This window comes from Rhea pennata, chromosome 2 (assembly GCF_028389875.1).
Source record: "Rhea pennata isolate bPtePen1 chromosome 2, bPtePen1.pri, whole genome shotgun sequence".
In the NCBI taxonomy this organism is placed as follows: Eukaryota; Metazoa; Chordata; class Aves; order Rheiformes; family Rheidae; genus Rhea; species Rhea pennata.
This window is the reverse complement of record NC_084664.1, coordinates 151,965,121-151,981,477: the sequence shown is the minus strand read 5'-3', so window position 1 is coordinate 151,981,477 and position 16,357 is coordinate 151,965,121. Positions and strand designations below refer to the sequence as shown.

Here is a 16,357-nt window from a genome sequence, read left to right as displayed (position 1 = left end):
TTCAAAACCAGAGTTTATAGAATAGCGCTCTGTGGCAGCTGTGGATGAACACTTTTTTCCCCCCCCCTAAACAAAATATGAAGCTAAGAATTATTCATTTCCCTCCTCTCCACAGCCTCTGCCATCCACATAATCAAAACTAACAAATCATGTTACCATAGTGTGGAAAACAGTATTTTTTTTCTCTCTTCTCATTTCTTGTATCTGCCTTTCCTCCTTCTACACTGCTCTTCTCTTCCTTTGAGAGTGTCACGAACATGTTATGAACATGTCTGTTCTTAACCTGTTAAAAGCTGTTCCCTATATAAACTATCTGAAACAGCCTGCAGTCGTTGCTACTAAGCATTCCTCTTGAACTTGAGCATGCAGCCACTTTGGGGAGCAGATGATGTTCCACTGCCTAAAAAATGACGTAGTTTAGGGATTTCTGGTGTGAGAAATCAGTGTGTGATTTTGTATCAAAAATACTATTAAAGAATTTATAACCATCAGTGGTAGTTTCTGCGTCACTTCCAAGGCACTGATTGTGGCCCCGGTGGGATAAAATGCACTCCTGTCTATGCTATTTAAGAATACATTTATTCTCCGAGTTTATTTATGCCTCAATTTTATTTGGTTCCTCTTTTTCTTAGAAGTTGACAAGGGATCTTCTAACAGAAAATACAGGATTTGGTTTGGCTCCTGCTTACTATTTCAGTCTTAATGCATTTTTCTGGTACAATTCACTCACACAATCGTGTCACCATTAATGCACAGAGCCATGAAAACAGATTTTAGTTAATTACCATGTGTCAGCAATCAACTTTTATTGGTCTGGGGTTGGTCTTCAATTGCCAAGTGATGTTTGGGGAGCAAGGAAGAAAGGGTAGTCATCTTCCGTCTGTCAAAGTGCTTAAACTGGCATTGGTTCACCTGTTTTCAGACTGGGAAGAGAAGCCCCCCTGCACTTGCATGTACCCACTTAATGCAGTAGAATGCACTCTTAACCTGCCTTTTCACAACCTCTGGCATAAAAAACATGACCGAGTTGGTAGCAGAGAGGTTGGATTGGGGAGGGGGGTAGTTTGTGGTGGGAGGGACTAGTGCCCACAGAGCAGTTGAGAGAAGATGTATACTTTGGACAAAGCAATCCAAAGGCACGAATGCAAAAATGGTGTACGACAGCTGATCTCAACATTGTGCCAGGCTAAAAGCTCCTGAAGAAAGGGAAACAGACAATGTTATTCAGTTTATACCATCCTGAATTTTATGCTTTTCACTGCATTGCCATGAATTAAAAACAAATTTCAGACTGTAGTAACTGAATTGGATTTTACCTTTCCTACCTTAGCTTTGAGCATTTCTTCTTGGAATGGGTGTACCAGTTTAAGGAGACAAGCAGTGGCAGATTGAACCCCTAAGGACTGAATTACTTGTAGCCATAGTATGTAGTAGAATAGAAATTAGTTATTTAAATTGAACTAATTACGCTGTCTCTTCTTTGCTGCAGGTGGTGGATGTGGACTTTAAAACAGTGTGTCTCAACATTTCATCCTCAACTATCTATTTTTAATCTGATTGCACTACAAAAGAAAAGCTGCTAATGGGATAAATGTTGAGACGTTGCAAGAACTGACTTGAAGTACCAAAAGCCATTACTATAAATCAAGAAGAGCTCGGAGCTAAGTCTGTATCTGATTAGTCAGTATCATTTTCATACAACAGGCATGGCAAGTAAACGAAAATCAACCACACCTTGCATGGTCCTAGCCAATGAGCAGGATCCGGATCTAGAAATGGTGTCAGATTTGGAGGGAGGACCACCTGTACTCATGCCGGCAGAGAACCCCACAGCAGAAAGTGTAACAAGTGATGAGGATGTCCATGAGTATGTGGATTCAGACAATCAGAAAAATTTAAAAGTAGAAGGTGGTTATGAATGTAAATACTGTACCTTTCAAACTCCAGATCTCAATATGTTTACTTTTCATGTGGATTCAGAACATCCCAATGTAGTATTAAATTCATCCTACGTTTGTGTAGAATGCAATTTTCTTACCAAAAGATACGATGCTCTCTCAGAGCATAATTTGAAGTACCACCCTGGAGAGGAGAATTTTAAATTGACCATGGTGAAACGTAATAATCAGACAATCTTTGAGCAAACAGTAAATGATCTCACTTTTGATGGGAGTTTTGTTAGAGAAGAAAATGCTGAACAGGCTGACCCTTCTGAGATTCCCTCATCAGGGATCTCAATTAGCAAAACTCCTATTATGAAAATGATGAAAAACAAAACGGAGACTAAGCGCATTGCTGTTTTCCACAATGTAGTTGATGACATTCCTGGTGAAGAAAAGGGAACTGAAAATGAGCCAAACTCTGATGAAGTAGTAGAAAACCCACCATCGACAGTTTCTGAGTCAAAAGCAAGCCATTCAGTTGTTTGCAGTGCAGCAGATGTAGCTAGTGCAGTAGTGACTCCAGCACCAGTGATTCAGCCTGGAGTGGCACAGGTTATAACAGCTGTTACAGCTCCACAGAATCCAAACCTGATTCCAAAAGTCTTAATACCTGTAAATAGCATTCCAACCTATAATACTGCTTTGGATAACAATCCGCTCTTGCTTAACACCTACAACAAATTCCCTTACCCAACCATGTCAGAAATCACTGTTCTTTCCACTCAAGCTAAGTACACGGAGGAACAGATTAAAATATGGTTTTCTGCCCAACGTCTGAAACATGGTGTGAGCTGGACACCAGAGGAAGTGGAGGAAGCAAGGAGGAAACAATTTAATGGCACAGTGCATACTGTGCCACAGACAATTACTGTTATTCCAGCACACATTTCTGCTGCTAGCAATGGTTTGCCCTCCATTTTGCAGACATGCCAAATAGTTGGTCAGCCAGGACTTGTTCTCACTCAAGTTGCAGGTGCAAATACACTACCAGTAACAGCCCCAATAGCTTTGACTGTAGCTGGAGTCCCAAACCAAACACAGTTGCACAAGAGTCAAATTCATGCTGCTCAGCCTATTGCAGAAACCAAGCAAGTAGCTGCCATTCCAGCCCCTCAGTCTATCAAAAATGAAGCCACACTAGTGAATGCTGACTCTTTCAGCATCCGAGCAAAAAAAACAAAGGAGCAACTGGCAGAATTAAAAGTCAGCTACCTAAAAAATCAGTTTCCTCAAGATTCAGAAATTATTAGGCTTATGAAAATAACAGGCTTGACTAAAGGAGAGATCAAAAAGTGGTTCAGTGACACACGCTACAATCAGAGAAACTCAAAGAATAATCATGGGATTCATCTCAACAGTGATTCGTGTGCTACCATTGTTATTGATTCAAGTGATGAAATGAATGAGTCCCCAACAGGAGTCACTCCACAGAGCAAGTCATCGTGGAGTGCTTTTCCTGATTTTACCCCACAGAAATTCAAAGAAAAAACGGCTGAACAGCTGCAAGTCCTCCAAGCAAGTTTTCTTAATAATCCTGTCCTAACAGATGAAGAAATGAATAGGTTAAGAGCCCAAACCAAACTTACTAGGAGAGAGATTGATGCCTGGTTTACAGAAAGAAAGAAATCAGATATCTTAAAGGAAGAGGGAGCTGACCTGAATGACAGCAATGCCAGCAGCTCAAAAGAGGAGGCTGGAGAAACATCTGTGGGAGATGGAGCAGGGCCAAAATCAGGGAGTTCCTCTTCAAGCAAAATAGGCAAAAAATCACCAGAGCAGTTGCACATGCTTAAAAGTTCCTTTGTCCGTACTCAGTGGCCATCTCCACAAGAATACAACAAGCTGGCAGAAGAAACTGGGCTCCCAAGATCAGAAATTGTGAGCTGGTTTGGAGATACTCGCTATGCCTGGAAAAATGGTGGACTGAAGTGGTATTATTACTACCAGAGTGCCAATGCAAACAGTCTGAATGGACAAGGCTTTGTGAGGAAGAGAGGGAGAGGAAGACCAAAAGGGAGGGGGAGAGGAAGGCCTCGGGGGAGGCCTCGGGGAAGCAAGAGGTTAAATAGCTGGGACAGAGGTGTGTCTGTCATAAAATTCAAAACTGGAACAGCAATCCTGAAGGACTACTACATGAAGCACAAATTCCTTAATGAGCAAGACCTTGATGAACTTGTAGCCAAATCTCACATGGGATATGAGCAGGTCAGAGAGTGGTTTGCAGAAAGGCAAAGAAGATTAGAGCTTGGAATAGAACTCTTTGAGGAGAATGAGGAGGAAGATGAAATGCTAGAAGATCAGGAAGATGAGGAAGAAACAGATGATAGTGATACTTGGGAACCTCCCCGACATGTTAAGCGCAAACTCTCAAAATCAGATTGATGTGCAATTTGGGACTTGGGGGTCAGATACCCATGAATTGGGTTTGATATTATGATGAAGAGCCAAACAATTTATGATGGCCTTCTGTTTTAGCAAGCACTTGCTTAGTATCTTCCTTCAACCTAAGAGAATGTGGGTAAGATGCTACATGGGCAGGGAACCAATACAGGCTTCCTTGCTACCAGAGATGGACATGCTCAGGCCTAGCCTAGGACATGGGGTTGTAAGTCAGCTCCAATTCAGCTCCTCCTCTTCTGCGTTACTGATGGGAAGGTTCATCATTCATGTGACTGCTTCTCAATATTTAATTGCCTTATGTTGTTTAATTCAAAAAAAAAAACACAGACACATTTTCCATTGTTATAGGAGAACACTGCCTGTTCACGAAGGAGGAAAATACAAAAACCTAAGATGTCTTTTTGCAAACATCACTTCACCTGAAAGGTTTCAAGGCCTGGGTTTATTTCTTAAGGAAAGAATTCAAAGCAAAAGAGAAGGGGAAAAGTGTGACAAAGGAATCAATGAACCTAGGGGTGAGAATTACTTGGTTTAAGAAAATGAGATGGTACCTTTTGTGTATTTTCAAAGTGTTTGGGGTTTACAGAATTTGTGCTGAAATTTTTCTTGTTGGTAATTATGAGCGAATTGAATGAATTTAAAACTAGAAGATGCTTTTCGTTAAACTTAATCAGTGTATCCTACATCAGTTTAATTTAAATGCCTGACAGACTTGATGCAGTGGATAGCGAGATTTGTTTTTAGCTTGTGCAGTCATTCCTTTGTTGGAAAATGGTAGGAAAAATATGCATATTTCTAACCAAAAACTGTAAGTTCTTCAAATCTTACACTGTATTTTTGTATTTTTATGATAAATGGGGGAAGGGGGGGAAGGAACTGCCTAAAACCTGTTCAGAGTTGTTTAGGGTTTTGCAAGAATACACAGATAGAGAGACGAAAAGCGTCTTCAGGTGCTAGTAAGAACAGTTTTTAAGCAAGTTTTGCAATGCTCTGATTTTTATTTCTCAGAGTTAACTTACATGTTTTTGGATGCTTAGGAATGATAAACACTAATGTTTAAGTGTTCTTATTCAGTAGTAGCCCAATTGAATAATTTGTGTGCAAGTTTAACCTAAATTCCTCCTAATGGATTCAGCTCACCACTATGATGATTACTTTTAGGACTGTTGAGTGTACACACTTATTTTTAGAGATTAAGTTTGATCTGTTTGAATTTGAATTACAAAAGTAGCTTAATCTGATAGAGAACATCTTCTGCATCGTAAATAAGTATCTTAAAAACAGCTTGGTCCTAAGACTGTAAAATAGTAGTAGTGTTTGATAGCCAGCTTAAAAACAGTGGGCCATTTTGACAAAAGTAAGTTTATGCTGATGAGCAGTCCAAGGAAGAGTAGTGTGTTCTTGCTACTATCTGCCTGCCTTTTTTAGGGATAGGTTACTTTAGATTTAGGTGTCAAAGGAAGGAGTTGAATTGATGCTGCTGTTGCCAGCATTGTCTGCTTTTGTATTGGCACTAGTATTCTAGCAGTCTCCTCTTGCACATCTGTCAGCATCTTCTTTGTAGGCATCTGCTTCTGTTGATCAATGAGAGGCAGATTAGTTTAGAGAAAATGGGTCCTAATGTTTCCATATTTCCAAGAACCTAATCTAGAACTATTCTTTCTTCCTTGCTGTAATAAGCAACTGTCAAAAGATCAAGACACTTCTTTCACCCCTTTTTTTATGATATTCTGAAGCACAGGAGTCTGCATTAGATCATCTTTTTTGTGCTGCTTATGGGTGAAACCCAGGTCAAAACAAGGGGAAAAATGTCTGACAAAAAATACTGTTAACCTTCTTGACCACTGCTCCCCCTCGGGACACATGTAGCTGCCTTTCTGCTCGCATATCTATCGGGCTGCCTGAGTTGCAGGAGGATGGTCTGCATGAAAGCCAGTTACTAGGGTGAGGTCTTCTGCCTGTTTAAGTTTGCTGGAAAGACTAAGACAGTGACTCTTAGTGTGTATCAAACAGAAACACACAGATAAGTATCAAAAAAAAACAAACAAAAAAAAAAACAAAAAAAAAAAAAAAAAACCACTTCGTCCTAAGACTATAAAATAGTCTTATAGTTTCACAGATTGTGAAACTATTTCCTGGCTTTGAGTCGGGGGAACCAGGGCACAAAGCAGCCAGCAGTGTCTCTTGGGGCTTATCACTGTGAGGACAAGCCTGTCATCCCTCAGTTTAACTTTGGGGTGAGGGGGAGAAGCACAAATGTTTTGTCACTGTGTTTCGTGGGAGTCCCATGAGTCCGGATGTCAGTGGTTTAAGGGAGAGAATCTGGCCTTCTCAGCACTGACTGCTAGAAGTGGTTAGGAAGTATTCTCATTTGGCAAGTAATTGTATGGATGAGGCTGCTGCAGATGCTAGCAAAGAAAAAGTCACGTTAACTTCAAGCTCCATATGGGAATATAGGGTCAAAATTCAGTGTTTGCTGAGTGGGAAAGGACAAAATAAGGAGGGAAAGACATGCTATTTTAAAATTTTTAAAAATATTAAAGCAAATCCCTAAACTTCTTGGAAATATGCCTCTAGCAAGCAAAATCTGGAGCTGCCTTAATTCTTAAGGGTGAGCCAGAATTAATTCCCTCCCCCAAAATGAATAACCTGTCTAAATAAATTTCCCGTTTTTGTTAGCAGAGACTGCATTTAGCTTAGCACTGAATCTAACCTTCTCAAAAAAAAATAAAGATCTGAGTTAATTATGTAATTAAACTGTGAAATTTTCCATTCTGGCAGTGTTCTGTTAAGGAACACTCAACTACAATGGTAGGCCTTAGCACATCTGGTCTGAAAAACACAGGAAGAGGAAACACATTGTTTATCAGACTAAATATAGTTGGATGGAAGTCTACTTTCATTAAAATGATCAGAGATGATTGTTGATAGTATACTGGGTCAGATTTTCAGCTACTGTAAATATTATAGTTCCATGTATTCCAATGGCTATAATAGTATTTACAGCCTGTTGAAGGACATCATCCTTTTGCAGAATACAGAATTTACGTGAAACCATGTGCTGTGGGTCAGTTCCTGAGGGATGCAGAGTAGCCACATTTCCTTACAGCTAGATGCATGTTGTAAGCTTTTAAGTAGTGCCAAGGATAAGAAAAATCTGAATAGGTTCACCCTGAATGATAGCAGTTACATGTATTTATTATTGCTCATAATCTGACTCTTATTTCTGTTTGCAAAAATGGAGTCCATTAATTACCAGTTTATTGCATCTTTACAATATTTATGTATTTGCACTGTGTGCTAGGCAGAGGCAGACACCTTTCCAGAGTCCTCCTTCATCAGAACTCACAGAAAAAGCAGAGAAAGAGCTGTCAGCATGTTGGTGGTGTGACAGAATGGACTGTTTTATCTGTATATTGGGATTGTGGCTAATGGGAACTCAGAGCTACTGGTAGCAGTGGGTTAGCCCAGATTCTTCTCATCTAACCATAGGCTACTGCATGCCTTATTTAAGTGGCCAAGGCACACTGTGTGGTCAACTGAGAGAAGCAGAAACCACTTGGGGGATGGAGGGGATACGGCACATTCTCATTCTCTGCCGGTTGCACAGAGGCAACTTTCTGAACTTAAGCATGTCAGCAGGTGTCTAAAATTGATGAATCTGAGCATCCTGTTCACATCCACAGTGCACCTCTGCAGCCTGACTCCCTCTTGTAGCTTATCTGCACTTGGAAAATTTTGGGGTTCCACCTGGAGTGAGCTAAGTTGACAGTGGGGAAGAATGGGGCAAGAAGGAACATCTGCTCTGGAATGAGTGTGGGTATGGGATTTTGTCTGTTTTTCGGAGTATCTGTATGTAGACAAGCCTATGGTGTGCTTCTGTATTTGTTTCCTTAAAATTGAGCTAGTTATGAGCCAGGCTTTAATGATTGTCATTGAGAGTGAGATGAGGAAACTGGTCTTGCTCAGATCTTACCTCTAGGTTGTTGGGTGGTTCTCGGTCTTCGCTGAGAGCACTGCTTTCAGATTTACTGTGAACGTGAGCTACTCCAGAACTAATGTAGAGCTTCCTTTTCCATCCGCTCTTTCTGCCAAGGGTACCTGATCTGATTAGGCGAGTTACTGCTGTCTCTGAAATTCAGCTAATGTGGGAATAAATATAATCCTATGCCAGATGGAGAGAGGGAGGGGGGAAAAGAAAGTGGTGTCAGAACAAGGTGAGGCATCCACTATCACTGTGTCGTGCTGCTTGCTAATGTTTTTCATTAGCCTCTGAGGGTAATGAAAGAGCACGATTCCATCTAAATAGTGCTGTCTTCCCAGTATCAACCTCCTAATGACCCCAAAGATGGAGTTAGTTGTAAAAAGAAAGTCAGACCTGTCCCTCCTGGAAGGTTTGATGAACTGACACTGGCTTGTAAAAAGTGGAAAGGAAGGAAAATGTGGAAGCTTGAAGTCTGTGACTTTTCCTTGCCCTGCAGAATTCACTTACCTAAAAATAAGCAAAACAAGTTTTATCCTTGCTGTTCTGACAGAATAAGTAAGTTAAATATTGCAGTTACTCATCTGTAGCACCTAGAAAGCTCGGCTTTGTTTTGAAAGCAAAGAGAGGAAAGATACCTAGTACCTCATGATTAGCATTTAGTGGATTATCTCTAATACACTAATACACTACAGCAAATTAGGCCATTCAATTTTTGAACTTTGTCCGGGACCATGTTTAAACCTGCTTTTTCACAACATTATGTGCAGTATACTTCCTAGCTGTAACTTATATTATTGGGAAGGAAGCTCTGTGCAGGGTGGACACATTAAGTATTTTTTTCAGTGCATGATTTGCTGACTTTGGGCAAAAGCCTATTTTCTTCCTACTCACCAAGGAACTCTGTGGCAGGCAAAAGCACTTCCTTTTCCTCTACAAATTAGAGAAAGGATTTTTTGGAGCTCATTCAAAGTGATTCATAGCCTTATGCAGTCCTGTAGGCCAGGAAGGCCAGAGACGCAGGCATTCACCTCCTCCGTTTTCTTCCGAAATGAGAGCACAGCAGAATCTCTGACAACTAGTTGCTGACTGCTGAGTAACCGAGATATTGTTTAAGGTGGAGGGCATTTTCCTTCTTGCACTTACAGAGTACTGTGTATTCAGGTTGGATCTCAGTGTTTGCTTCTGTAAATATGACAGTATTAATTTGTGTCCTCCACCTCAGTCCCATATCTGTCTGTATTCATATCTCCTGAGGAGAAAAGATAAAACATTAAGGTTCTGTAATATTAAATATCCATGCCCTAACCTGAATGCACAAAAATAAGAGTGCAATAAAATATAGCTCTATTATTTAATTCAATTTCTTATTTCTTGGGAAATCACTTTGCCTACCTTAGATACTAATGGAAGGAGTGTATCAGTGATCAGAGATCATTAAAATTGTTGAGAGTTGTTCAGAATGACTGGGATGATTGTGTAAATTAGAAGTGGAAAAGACTAGTAGAGGGCTCAGTGCTGGCATCACTCCAAGCTTTTAGTATCCTAGGATAAGCAGGTTTAGCAGGTAGCATGACACAAACTTCTTGGGTCAAGTTACTTGAGTTTTGATTATGTACTAAAATGCTGCAAGAAAAAGATTTGAAAATGAAATAAGTTGTAAAAGAAGGTGGAAAATCTCCTTAATAACTATTTATAAATACCCAATAGCTCAAATTTCTGTATCATTTTCTCACTTTTAGAAAAGGGAGATTTTTGAAGCACAGAAGATTTACAGCCAATATTTTCAAATTAATGGCCTGAGTTTTGGGGAGGTTTTTTCCCTTCTGCAGTGAAGAGAATCTGCACTTTTCCAGTGGATGCTTATTGCAAAAATGACTTTCGCGACATTGTAAAGTACAGTAATTAAGGATCCTAGCGCTTTCCATGTTTTAAGGTGGGATTCGTCTAATGATACGTAGATGTCTGCACCTGAGCAAGACATCACGGGCTCCGTTGGTAGTGCTGAAGAGCTAGCCGGGATAGCGATGAAGGCAGGTCAGCTCGTCCCGAGCGCCCGCAGGCGGCCCGCTGAGCTGCGCCCCGAGCTGGTCCTTGTGCCCTGCTGGGCGCTGGTTGTGCTTATCCCTGGGGCTCCCCCCCGCTTCCCGCTCAGCGCTTGTGGGGAACTCGGAGGCCTCTTCGGTGGGAGCAGGTGGCACTACAGTGGCGGATAACGGAATTGATCCTTGGTTATAATACCATGGCTTCAATGTGACTTTTCATTTCTAAAGTATTATAGAAGTAAGATTTCTATATAAACGCTGGACTTTGCATAACTTAGAATGTGTTAAGATACATATTTGTGTCCAATTGATCAAAGTATTTCCTTATGCTTATTCAATACTAGATACCTATCATGAAAGTTTCCCTAAAGAATCTGCTAGAATGACAGAAGAATTGCCACGTCTTCGTCTGTGATACGAAAAGATGAACCACAAGAGCTTCATTATGATTTTGAAATGTTCCTCCCCTCTTCAGTTCCAGCTTACAAAAGTGTTCTCAATTTTGCTGAGTTGATTATCTGCATGTATACTTAGAGTTTGTACAGATATGCACTAAAAATGAGTTGCCCTACCTGGGAAGGCTTTATATTGTATAGAAAATGTGGCACTAGGTACTGCTCTTCATGTGCACAGGAGAGTTAACAGGTGTCAGTCTCGTTTACAGAAATGATGGAGCTTTGCAATTTCTTTTAATATATTGCAATATATTTAAATGTCCTGTTTGACATGTGAAATGAAATTAAGTTAATGTGTTGTTATGTATTTGAAGTATGAGGAAGACGATTCACTAACGACCAGCAAGGTTTTTAGAAGGTGTCCAGTTATGTAGCAGTCTGTGTGATCTGTCTGGTGTATGTAATGTTAAAGGAAGCAACAAGACTATTATTGTGTAGAATGAAGAGTTTCTCTTGATTGATGCAATAGCTTACAGTGTCTTTCCTTTGTAGCTGCCCAGTGTGGTGAAGGGGAAGCAATTCTTGAAAAAGTTCAAGATAACTGGTTAACTGTGAATGGGCCTAATCTTTCGTGAAACCAAGAAAATTTTTGGACACACACAGGACTTGAATACTCAAAAGGATTGGAACTTAGTGTTGTGCCAAAGTTAAACTACTGCAGTTGGCAGAAGTTCTGCACTGTAAATAGAAGACTGGTTAAAAGACAGCTTGTAAAAAAAAATATCAAATTTTAATACAGTACGTTTTTATTCTGATACATGATGGAAACATTCTGTTTTAGACCTTTTTTGAAGAGGCTACAGTGACCACTAGATTTTGTCCTATATTTTGTTTGGCCTATTACTATATGTTCTAGTAAGATGGGCTTTATTGCCTGTGTTCTTTGATATGTGATTAAGCTTATAGCTTTGAGTGACCAAACATTTTACAGAGTAAAAGTTCTTAGAAACAGTATAACGTAACTGATATTTCTGTGTCTTATTTATCAGGCTCTGCACAAACTTGGAAAGTTGTGCTGGATTTGTACAACTCATATGGGAATGCAGCATACTTCTTGACATTACAAACCTAAGCCTTTGTGGCAGTATAGATCTTGTCTTTGGATTTATTTTTATTATGTTTTTGAGGCAAAGAAACGAACGAATGCTGCTGTAAAATATTTGTAATATTGCCATTATTGCTTTCTGTAGCAATTTCTGCTTTTGCTTCAACAGATAAAAGAAATCAGAGATAGAAAGAAACCTAAAAGATGCTGGTAGAAGAAAGTATCCCGTGGGAACTTCAGAAAATAAACTTTGTACCAAAAATTTGAAAACAGAAATAATGGAATAAATCTCTCCTTACTGAGTGTGTGTGTTTTTAAAAGATTGTGTGGAAAGCAGGAGAAACCACAGTTGTATGGAAACATTGCAATTCAGATCTTTTCAAATGCCTTTTCTTTTCCCCTGTGTTACACAAAACTGAAGTTCATTGGTTCTTCAGACGTATTAAATTTGGGAGAGTGGTTTTATTAAAGAGCCTGCATGAGGTCAGGTTCACATGTGAGCTATTAGAACTGTTTGTTGGTAAATGTTCTGCTGTATCTGCAGGCCTGGGACATTCGCATGATTTTTCTGATGAAGGCAGATGCTCTTTATTCTCACATTTTAAAATACTGGGGTGGGGAAAGAGGGGCAGCCGGGAAGACCTCTCCCTGAAGCCCTCGTCGGCTGAACATCACATGTTGTGGCTTTGGGGCTGCTTCTAAAACGTGCCTTTTCTCCAGCGAGGAGCGGTCTGAGACTAGCGCTTTTCTGCCAGAGCTCTGCATCTCTCCAGCCGGCCCGTGGGCAAGCAGGACTCACTGTCGCTCGGGGAAGCCCCTGGCCAGGTGCAGCAGCTCCATACGCTTCGCTGGAGGCCCCAGATCATGCCTTCAGACCTATCCCTGGGTAAGAGAAATGGGTCTAAGCTGATGTAACTCTACGCTTTGGCTTAGGTCAGTTCAAAAAAAACGACATGGTTGAGAGAAGCAGTGACCTATATGCAGGGGTGTAGACAAGCACTAGTAGTCAATACAGCTTGATCTTTGTCCAAATAGTTCTACTCAGTTCAGCGAAGAAAATAGGGGAAAAAATGTTTACTCAAAGATCTGCTGCCTAATGAGGGAGCTGCTGAAAAGCCCTGGATTATGCATTTTTAAATAGTTACCTTTTTTATTTGGCGCTTTATTAGTGATTCTGGAATGCTGCAATTTAGTCGATATTTTCACAAGAGAGCAGCTGGCTTTGTGGGTTGTTTCCCCTCTCCTAGTCTTCTCTTCCCAGACCCACCCATCTTCCCTTTCTTTTCATACTATCATCAAATGGCATTTTTAATAATTTAAAATACAAAGCCATTTTGTGCACTGCCTTATTTTTCTTTTTTACACCATACAGTGATCTCTAGAGTGATGTTAAGTTGCTCCGTGTGGGGTTTGCTTTGCTTTGAAACACTGCTCGTGGTGGTCTCCAGGCTGTTTGATGGTGGTTTCTAACATTTTTGGTTGTTAAATGACTTGTTGCACTTCAAATCTTGTAAAATGAAACTTTTGAATATATTTATATGTTTCAATTTTGAATATATTTATATGATTCTACTGCAATAATGTTGAACTGTTAGTATTGTGAATAATTCCTTTCCCATGTGTGTTTCCTTAAAGACTCAGTGCTGAGCTGATGTTTATTATTTTAAAATATTTATTTGGTAGAAAAAAAGAGAAGGGAGAGAAATTGTTTGTCTCACCTAGTTGATTTGTGTCTTTGGGTGAAAATAAAGGTCAGTGTTTGGCAGTAATTCTTTTTTTAGTGATTCTCAGTTTTCCTAAACGAAATCCAAATAGCAAGAAACAGAATTACAGTGAAACCTGTCTTAAGGGTCTAACACGGAAGAGGCCCCACAAAAAAGCGCCTCTAATAACGATGTGTCCTGCACCAGTGGAGATGATGATACACCGCTACCGCAGTTGTCGCTGCTCCTTTCAAGGAGCCGGCAGCGGGTCCAGGCGAAGCGCAGCTGCAGAGGTTTCTGTCCTGTGCGCCCAGCACCCACGGATGGCCATCCAGTCTAGCGATGGAAGTGACTGGCCCTTTTTCTTACTGACAGCGCAGTGTTAAAAACTGTATTCGCTTACGTATGTTTTCCTGGTGTTCTTCTCCCTTCCCCAAATTACTGGAAGTGAAGCTAATTTAGAGCAAAGTCCGTCCTTGATTTCTGCGTTTTGTTTGCCTTCGTTCGTTCAGCGGTGTGTCCCCCCTGCTTTGCCTCACCCGTTGTGCAGCCACTGGTACTCGCACAAAGCAAGCATGAAGCCATACAAGCTAAATTTAATAGCAGTTTCCACTGGTCCTTTCCAGCAGGGCAGAAGCTGCCTGGGAAACGAGGCGCTGGAGAATCAAAAGAAAAAAAAAAGTTTGTTTCCCTCGCAGAGACAGTCTCCCCTGTCAGCCTCCACATGGAAAAAGAGACTGCAACTGCAGAAGACCACAAGCTGTGAGGGTCATTCCAGGGCAGTCCTGGGGCCCTGGATATATTTCTCCATTCCCCCCTCCCACCCCCCGTTGTTTGGATTTGTTCCTCTGTTCCTGCAAAATAGCAATACTGTAGGAAGTCGGCTCAGTTCCGCGGCTGCTGTTACAGCAGAGGTTCATAACAGCGCAAATCCGGCTGCTTAAACGATGTCCTAGAGTTGCCACTCGGTGCTGCGTAGTCCTGCCAGCTCCTGGCGGCTTTACAGTAGAGGTAACCAGGCCACTGTGCTCGCTGCAGCCGGGTTTCGTTACCAGCAGCAAGCCTGAGGCAGGGGAAGGCCGCGAGTTTTCAGAGACCAACAGACAAAACTGAAAAGGGGGCACAGAAGGAGCGCACAAACTTTGCTGCAGCTGACAGCAAGACCATTTTTTCCCCAGTTAGAGCAGCAGATGTAATGTGAGACGCTGCGTTTTGTGCTAACCGGCGTGTCAAACATTGCCATTCACCACAGCGCTGCAGCTTCAGTGCTTGTGCTGCGGGGTGAGTGAAGGGGTCCTGGTACGTCGAATCAGCACGGAAACGGTGCAGGCGTGCAAATAGAGCGCGCTGCTTTGAGATGCTCTCCGGCCCCGCATCACCCTACCCTTTCTTTACAAGACAGCTTTTTTCTTTTTTCTTTTCATCCACATTCTCATGCGCCCAAGGGTGCACCCATTCTCTTCAGCGTTTATATTACTAGACAGCAAATAGTTGCAATACGCATTAATAGCCGAACGCATCTGTACTGTGCGCACCCTTTTGGCAATAACGGCTTTATTGGTTTTTGTGAGGCCAGAGGGGGAAGGATTATGGCCCAGTTATCATGGCTTATGAGGGGTTTGAGAGGCTGCACCGTTTTAAGGTGGATCAAGCAAACGTACTATCACCACGAAATGCTGCCTGTATTGCCCTCCTGTGTTACGACTAGGGAGAGTGTCCCCTTACGTCTGCCACCACACAAAGAGCATGAAAGATGCTGCAAAGAACTTGCAACCTAAATAAAAGGCAAGAGACAACAAGTCGAGAGCTACAGGGAGACTGCAAGACAACGTCTGCAAATAGAGTTGTGCCTCTCTTTCATGAACATGTTTAGGGAAGAAGCTGTTACGACTGTGAAAAAACAAAACTAATCTTCCCTCAAGGTATGAGTATTTCACAGCATCTGGAAGAATCCAGTTAATGATTCGGGAACCACCCGTGCTGTGAGGAACTCTCCCCATGGGTCTCTGCTCTCGTCACTGCAGGCAATGCTCTTGCTTTGAGGAGGGAACCCGGCTCCCTTTTGCTTTCTTCCAAGGGCAGCTCCTTTCCAGCATATTATAATAAAACTATAAACCATGTGAGAGATGGATTGTTCCTTTGCCGTCGTGTGTGGGTAGTGCCTACCCAAACAGGGCCCTCGCTGCTGACCGAGGTTTCTGGTTTCTACTGCGCGTGTTTGATGGTCGCTGAAACCTTTGTGTGCGCGGTCCCTTCCTGGCAGAAGGGTGTCTGGGCTGCGGGCAGGACCTATAGGGGCTATCACAATACAAATAACATCAGGAATTACAGAACTGCTGGGGAAGAATTTTCTGAATTCATTTTGCCTCAGTAGATTGGAAGGCCGGGAGAAGAAGATTGAGAGGGGCTCTGTCTGCCACGCGGCGTTTCATTCCCTGGCCCAAAGGTGCAGGCAATACGGCAGCATAACAAATTACTACCTATCGTTGGAGTTGGAGCTGTGTTTGCCCTCCAGGCTTTTTCTGTGCTCACCCTGATTGCAAGATCAAACACACTGGCTTAAGCCCCATCCACCAGGTCTGAAGCTGGGTCCCAGCCCTGCACAGCAGCGGTCCCAGCCATGCTCGTGTGAACAGTTACAATAGCTTTGCTGATGCACAGAAACTTGTTAAGCAGCTGCAACTTACTGGAGCCCGTTTGTTTTATTAGTCTGATTTTCATATGCTGAGCTAGTGGTTTAGGCTGGCAGTGAAGTAAGACCTTGGCTGCCTTTAGGGGAAGATG

At 41.8% G+C, this 16,357-nt stretch overlaps 1 protein-coding gene across 4 annotated transcripts in view; it reads left to right on the top strand.

Annotated features, from left to right (window-relative positions):
• The window catches only part of ZHX1 (zinc fingers and homeoboxes 1), a 31,564-nt gene extending 15,868 nt beyond the window's left edge, over positions 1-15,696 (top strand). For 3 of the 4 annotated variants that reach the window (XM_062570591.1, XM_062570594.1, XM_062570595.1), the window contains exons 2-3: positions 1,490-4,858; positions 10,715-15,696. In XM_062570591.1, coding sequence (XP_062426575.1) covers positions 1,707-4,325 — 2,619 coding nt within the window. In that variant the 5' untranslated portion in view covers positions 1,490-1,706 and the 3' untranslated portion in view covers positions 4,326-4,858; positions 10,715-15,696. The remainder of the gene's footprint in view (positions 1-1,489; positions 4,859-10,714) is intronic. The other variant, XM_062570590.1, reaches the window with a different exon arrangement.
• Positions 15,697-16,357: the final 661 nt, after the last annotated feature.